The sequence below is a fragment of the Erythranthe guttata genome, chromosome 3 (genome assembly GCF_056151865.1).
Source record: "Erythranthe guttata isolate IM_541 chromosome 3, IM_541, whole genome shotgun sequence".
In the NCBI taxonomy this organism is placed as follows: Eukaryota; Viridiplantae; Streptophyta; class Magnoliopsida; order Lamiales; family Phrymaceae; genus Erythranthe; species Erythranthe guttata.
The window spans coordinates 5932590-5940360 of NC_142535.1; the positions used below are offsets into that span (position 1 = coordinate 5932590).

General features: G+C 33.6%; 1 protein-coding gene across 1 annotated transcript; it reads left to right on the plus strand.

Moving 5' to 3' along the window:
- The first annotated feature begins 4844 nt into the window (after positions 1–4844).
- LOC105967927 (uncharacterized) lies at positions 4845–7519 on the plus strand. The gene is made up of 5 exons (XM_012992516.2): positions 4845–5186; positions 5277–5350; positions 6037–6175; positions 6614–6898; positions 6990–7519. Exons 1-5 carry the CDS (start codon positions 5070–5072, stop codon positions 7245–7247), a joined length of 873 nt encoding a protein of 290 aa, XP_012847970.1. The 5' UTR covers positions 4845–5069; the 3' UTR covers positions 7248–7519.
- Positions 7520–7771: the final 252 nt, after the last annotated feature.

Sequence of the window (7771 nt, forward strand, 5' to 3'; positions counted from 1 at the left end):
TATGAGTATTACTATTGGTATCAATATCACTATTCGTATCACTATAAGTATCAATATTATTATTAGTATTAGTATCAATAGCAGTCTTAGTATTAGTATTAGTATTAGTATTAGTATTAGTATTAGTATTAGTATTAGTATTAGTATCAGTATCAATATTAGTATGAGTACCAATATTAATTGAATTAGTATCACTATTGGTAACAATATTGGTATTAGTATTGGTATCCGTATTGGTATCAATATTGGTATCAGTACTGGTAGTGGCGTATACATCATATCTCTTTTGCAATATTTATAAGTTTTATTGTTGTTTGAGTAATGTGCATCACTAATTGAACGCCATTAGTGATAAACTTGCTGGTTATTTGAATATCTATTGTGTTACTTCTCCGCTACCGTGTTTGTTGTTACCTTAGTTATTTTGGAGAAGACTCACATAGTGTAGTAGATTGCAATCCAAGAAATAGAGTTATACCATATGTTTTAAATGATTTACTTAATCTTAATATCGTGCTTTGCGCGCCTCATGTTTTCTTATTTGTAATATTTAACTTAATTTCATATGTTACAACTCTAAATTAAGAGATAGATAAAGTTTATGTTTTTTATTTCCTTCCATTTTGTTTTACTTGAATTGGTATTGTGATAAAGAGATAGTCGTTTACATAAGTTTATTTTTCTCATTTTGAAACTCACCTCCGTGCAACGCACGGGTGAAATACTAGTAAATATTAAATCAACTAATGTTACTTGTTTCTATAATTCCTCTAATCATGGGATCCTAATAATTAAATTTATAATGTATTAGTTTTTTTTCTGATTTTATATATTCACTTGTTTTAATGATACTTAATGAAAATTATCATTAAAAAAAATGGGGTCGATGCCCCAGAATCCCCGGAACTTTAACTCCACTATACCACAAATTTCTAGCATTGTCACTGGTTATATACGTTACAAAAACGAGTGAACATAGAGTTTATCACCTCTTTAGAAGAAAATGAGTTTTAATGTAGAATGTAGAAGGATCCCAATTTTTTTAACCGTCTTTAAATCTCATCTACCCTCTAAAATCTCAGGAACGGGCCCGAACAGTGTAAGAAGATATTTGTTAGACTAAGGTGGTGTTTGCAAAAACTTTTAAAAATAGATTATGAGCTTTTTATCTCACATAATCTATTTTTAGGTGTTTGTAAAACTGACTTTTGTTTTTGCTTCTCTTAAAATAAGTTGTTTTAAGCTATAATTTTAAAAGCACCCATGTACCTGCTTTTTCTATTTTAGTTCATTTTCCAATTTTTTTACAAACACTCCCAACTTTTAGAATTAAGCACTTATATCAACTTAACTCACAATCAATAACTTATGCTTTTAAATAAGCTTTTGCAAACACCACCTAAGTCGACTACAAACATCCATACTCTACCCTATCATAGACAAGGCAAGGACCCTTAATTTGTTTTCGGTATTTAAAGGCCCCAAAAAAAAAAGATAAATGAATATTTTTTATATAAAGAATGCTAAAAATATATTTTAGAAAAAATAAAATTTATCAATATATATCATATATGATATGAAAGTTCAAATCCCCAACTTTTTGTATATCGTTAAACAATAGAAAATAATTTTTATAATATATAAAATATAATTAAGTGCTCAAAATGTTTTTTTTTTGGTCTTGAACCCTAAAAACATAATGAGGATAATTCTAAGGGTGGTGGTGTTATCATTTCAAAATTTTTTGTACTGTTTCTGTTTTTGTTTTCTTTTTCTCTCTCCCCTCTCCACAAAATCATCTCAACCATTTCGTGCAAATATTGTCAAACATTCATCTTAATAAAACAATTTTCGAACAAAAATTACTTCATCGAACGAGTAAGGGATTCACTTAAGGAGGCGATTAAATTTTAACGTTTTCGTCCAATTATCGTTTAAAAATGCACCTACTCATATTTTGGGAGTAGGTTGTGAAGCCTTTCGTGAGTTGTGAGTCTTCACACGCCCAGTACAAGTGTGGAACTTCAAAGCCCACGCCCAATTTGGACGTGGTACGGTTTTTTTTTTTTTTTTTCGGATTATATATTGGTACTTCAACGTAAGTACTAATACAAATTAACATAAAATTCTACTACAATTTTCAAAGCAAAAATATTACCATAGCTTGGAAAAAAGATCTAGTATCTACGTTTGTTCCGAGCATGTGGTCTGTCTATGTGACGGTATCTCATCATCATCATCCATCCCAACATCTGGGAGGTGGAACCGTACATACTCAGGAAATGTTTAGGAATCATTGATGGAGGCAAATTGTCACTATATTAAGGATGCACCACTCGCGTGATATCGTATACAAATAGGTATGGAGATGCCTCCACGCTCTCTAACTCGTAGTCCCATGGAACTATACACAAATAAGTACTAGGGAGCTACTTTCAAGTAAACAAATCCGTTTGTTAAGCGGGTCACATGACCTCTCCATGATACTATGATTCGTCAATAGTATACACCTTTGGGACATTCCATGCTCTATTATATCGTAGGACTCAGTACAACACTTTTCATACAAATTAGTACACTTTGTATCGGGTGCTGGATCAGTCAACTATCATCCACGAGTAGGAATCGGGGGAGTAGCAGTCGAGGGAGTAGTAGTCGGATCAGTGTGTCCTCCATCAACAATGCATCACATTACCATCAATAGTGAACTTATGAAAATTGACAATGAACATATGATAGTGACGTTGGGTACAAGGTGCACCGCACACTATTGACAACTGCACTTGCATTGTTCATCGGGGATTTTAACTAATAAAAATACGAGTAATATTGACAAGCGGATGACTTTTAGCTTATGAAAAAAAAAAATCTTGCGTCTTTATTACTAATGAAATTAAATATGAGGAAATCTTAGCAAATTGCCTCTAATTTAATGAAAATAAATTAGAAAAGGAGTCTAATTGTAACATATATAAAGAAAACATATGATCAAAGTTTTGGGACTTAAGAGGGTATATGAGAAAAGAGGGAGGGCTTTTATGTAAAATGGAGATTTTGAATTCAAAAAATTCAAAAATCCGTTTCATCTGCTACAGAAATGGAGGATAGCTTAATCACTACGTCAGCTAAACGGTTTTTTCCTAATAATTTCTCTTCCGTGTTTTTGTGCAATTGGACTTTCCTCTTTACTATCTTGCAAAATTAAAGTAAATTACTTTAAATGGAGTTTGTTTACTTATAAATTACTCCACTTTTGACGATTCTGCCCCTTCATAAGTTAATACTCATCTAATTATTACCAATTTGTGAATAGAACTTTAAATATTTTTTTTTAAGTCGGGGATGTTTGTAAATATTCTAATCCGAGTTTAAACAATCAAATTATTAGTTGCAATGCTTGCAAATTTAATTTTAAATTTATCTTTGTAAATCATCTAAATATTATGATAAACCTGAAAGGCTAGTTATCATCGGATTCGTACTTCAACCACACTTTTGTCGATTCACCTAAATCGTTCATACTTCCTCCTCCTTTTGCAACTTACGGATCCTTCTTATTTATTGAGCAAGTAGATTTAAACAAAAATAAATTGCACGAACATCCAATTTTAAATTTCTTTATTTATGATAAATATTTTTAAATTAAAAAATATATTATAGAGTTACTTTTAGATTATAGATTAAACAATTTAGTAGTAAAGAACATGAAACAAAATTACATTTGCAATACAAGTAAGGGTAAATTCTACTTTCTCATTTGTACATTGACTCTGTATCACTTTATCCTCTTCTACTCTTGATTGCATTGATTTGTCCCCCGGACTTAAAAAATTATCTCAATGTGGCCTTCGTTGTTAGTTGTCAGACATTTGACCTTAACACCGTTTGATCTAAGCTCTGAAATTACAAAAAAAACCCCTCTCTCAGTTTAAAAAATAAAAAAATAAAAAAACCAAAAAATAAAAATAATTAAAATTCAAGACAACGAGAAAATATAGTCTACGACGCCAACAATTTTTTTAATAATAATTTAAACTGGGAGGGGTGGTTCTTTTTTGTAGTTTTAGACTTAGATCAAACGGTGTTAAGATCAAATGTGTGAAAACTAACGGTGACGGCCACATTAAGACAAATTTTCAAGTACAGGGGGGCAAATCGAAGGAATCGGGAGTAAAAAGTGGTAAAGTGATATCGAACTAAAGTACAAGGGAGGAAAGTATAATTTACCCTAAAATTAATGGAGATAACATAGGAGGGCATTATAGTAAATATAAAAAGCACCAGTTCTGTCACTGTCACGTGCCTTCCAACTAAGCACATGTGTCCCTGTAAAACGGAGAAGAGAGAGAGAAGAAAAAAGAGGGGGCGGAATAAAAATTCAAAAGAAATTCAATCCAACTGTTACCAACAACCAGCAATCTCTCCGGTTCTCTCCCTGCAATTTCGTTCTTTTTTCTAGAAAAATAAAGGGTAAATATCGAAAACCCCCTAAGCTTAGGCAAAATAACAAAAAACACCCCCATAGATTTGTAATTACCAAAAAACCCCTAAGGTTTGTTTCCATGTTACACCAACCCCTACAGTGTGATTTTTTCACGGATTTTTTTTTATTCCAGGAAATAGACTTTACGCAATTTCAGATATTTTCTTTTATTTTTCAACTATTTAACATAATGTATTATAGACTGTACACATTTTCTGTTCAAAAACTCGATCAATAGTTAATCAGAGAGTTATTTTGGTTATTACGGATATGTGGGGTATTTTTCGTTATTTAGCCTAAGTTTAGGGGTATTTACGTAATTTACCCGAAAATAAATACAGAGAACAGAAGAATACAGAGTAAGCAGTAACACTAGCATTCAGTAGTATAAATAACAGTGGGTGCACTTTTCTCCTACAGCAGCTCTCCCAACAAACAACACCAGCGAAATCTTAAGACAGGAACAATCATCATCGTACCCCCAGTTCTCATTTTCAGATCTCATCAATTCTTTGTCCGAACAACAACAAGCACAAACAAGAATTCTTTTTTTTTTTTTTTTTTTTTTGAGTAGTTGTTGATAGCAATGGAAAAATGCACGCCGGTGAGGAAGCCCCATACTTCGACGGCAGATCTACTCACGTGGTCGGAGAATCCGCCGGAATATTCCCCTGCACCCGCTTCCTCTGCCCGCTCTCACCAGGTAATAATAAATAATCTGCACTTTGTCATGGAATTAATCCCCTTTTTTTTTTCATGTTTTTGTGTTGAAAAAGTTGAGATGAAATGACAGCCGTCGGATGGGATTAGCAAGGTGGTGTTTGGTGGGCAGGTTACTGATGAAGAAGTTGAGAGCTTGAATAAAAGGTTAGCGATCTACTTCTTTTTTATTTATTTTTTTAATTTTAATTTATTTTTATTATTTTTATTTTGGGTTTTTATTTGTGAGTTAAGCAAGAAATCAATTTTTGGCTGCATTTTTTAAATTTGTATCATGCATTGTATGAAGTTTTCAAAGCCGAAAGGCGATGGTGGATTTTGATTCAATATTATTCATGTTCAGCTGGTATTTATGTTTCTGATCATGAGATTGGATGAACGTACGCTAGGATATCGGGATCTTGCATTTGTTCGTCTTCCGTCCTAATTCATATAAAATCCTTTGTCCATTTTTAGATCTTGGATTGATTTGTCGAAGATTCGATATCTAAAAAGAATGGACAGCTAAAATCCAGATGCTTTTATTTAGCTTATAGTGCATTTCTCATTTCAGCCCTTTTTAACGCGATTTTACCCGATTTTAAGGCCCTTGTGGTTTCAGTGCGATCTTACTCCTTTTTCAGTGTGTAAAATCTTAAAAATCTTACGATTTTACGATTTAGATCTTGATTTTGAGTACTTTGTTGAGGAGAGCTTATCGCAATATTATTCATTAAAGATAAATATAGATACAAATAGTTTATACAAATTTTACGTTAACTTTGTAAATAATATGACATAAAAGCTCGGTCCCGATTTTTATGAGACAATCTTTACAATCTTATAATTTGCAGAAAGCCGTGTTCGGACTATAAAATGAAGGAAATGAGTGGCAGTGGTATTTTCAAAGGCAAAGGAGAAAATGGAACATTGGAAAGTGAGGATGATGACGGTGAGACCCCAGTCAACAAAACTGGTTTGCGTATGTACCAGGTTCGTCTTTTTGCCCTTTTAATCATTGTTTTAGCGCAAATTACGGCCACCTCCTGAGTTATGGTCAAATTACGAAAACCCCCCTTCTGTTTGGGTAATTACAACCACCCCTCAACTATGTATTATCTTACGAAAGATGTAGATTTAGGGATGTTAAATCGGTAAACCCCAACCAAAATTTCGGTACGTCAACATGTCATACTGTTTACCGAACTGAATGTACGATTTGGTTCGTTAATTAACCGAATTACATAAATTTGATATAAAAAAATTTAAAAGGAGGGGGTTGACTGTAATTACCCAAACAAGAGGGTTTTTCGTAATTTGGCCATACCTCAAGGGGTGGCCGTAATTTGCCCTTTTTTTTTTAATAAACGTGTTTACAGTTCAGATGATTTCTTCAATCTCCCGGGGGTTAAAATTGTCATTTTTCTCCAGCAAGCATTGGGTGGAATGAGCAACATTTCTTTCAGTGAAGAAGGAACTGTTTCTCCGAAGAAGCCGTCCACTCTGCCTGAAGTTGCCAAACAGAGGGAGTTAAGTGGAAATCTCGACACCGAGTACGAGTCGAAATTGAACAAACAAATTTCCATGGCGAAAAACAAGGAACTCAGTGGCAACGATATCTTCGCTCCGCCACCCGAAATTCAGCCCCGCCCTTTGACCGCTCGGGCTCTGGCTTTAAGAGAAAGCATAACCATCGGAGAACCCACTTCGCACAACGTACGTTATGCTAAAATGAAAAAATTCCCCTTGTTTACAATCTTGATAAATATTACATACGCATATGAATTCAATTTTATTTTTTCTGCAGAGCAACGGTGTTTCGAGCGAAGAACCTGCGATTAAGACAGCAAAGAAGATTCCGAACCAGAAATTTACGGAGCTTTCGGGGAATAATATATTTAAGGGAGACGCACCTCCTTCGTCTGCCGAAAAGCCGCTGAGCTCGGCAAAATTGAGGGAAATGAGCGGAAGCAATATTTTCGCTGATGGGAAAGTGGAGTCGCGCGATTTCTTAGGAGGGGTACGCAAACCTCCCGGTGGAGAAAGCAGCATTGCCCTCGTGTAACTTTTGTTAGGATTTTCTAACTAAAAAAAATTTGTTTCACTTGTTAATTCGCGTCGTTTATTTATCTTATTTAGTTGGGATTTGTTGTTTTATCATATACATATGATTTGACTTGGTTTGTGGGGGGCTTTTGGTGTGTCCTAGGTTTGATTAACATGTCCTAAAGTTACCAACATTTGGCTAATTGAATTGAATGTTCATATTACTTTGTGATTTAGTTTTAATGTTTATGAAGAGCTCGAGCTTGAGCTCGACGGGTAATCTTTTGTTAAGATTAGGCCTTTCTACTGTGTGTTTATTTTTTTTTTTCTTTCGGGAATTTGTTTTTATTGATGACATGTATGAGAAGTTCGTTTCTGGTTTATTATCTATAAATTTGGACTTGGATTTGTTTCTCATTTGAATATGCTTGAATGAAATCATCATATAACTGTGTGTTGGTGGCTTTCTATATGTGCTATGATTGTTCAATTGAAGTCATATGAGGTTGGTATCCTCTTTTGATTATGAGTGTTAAAATCATT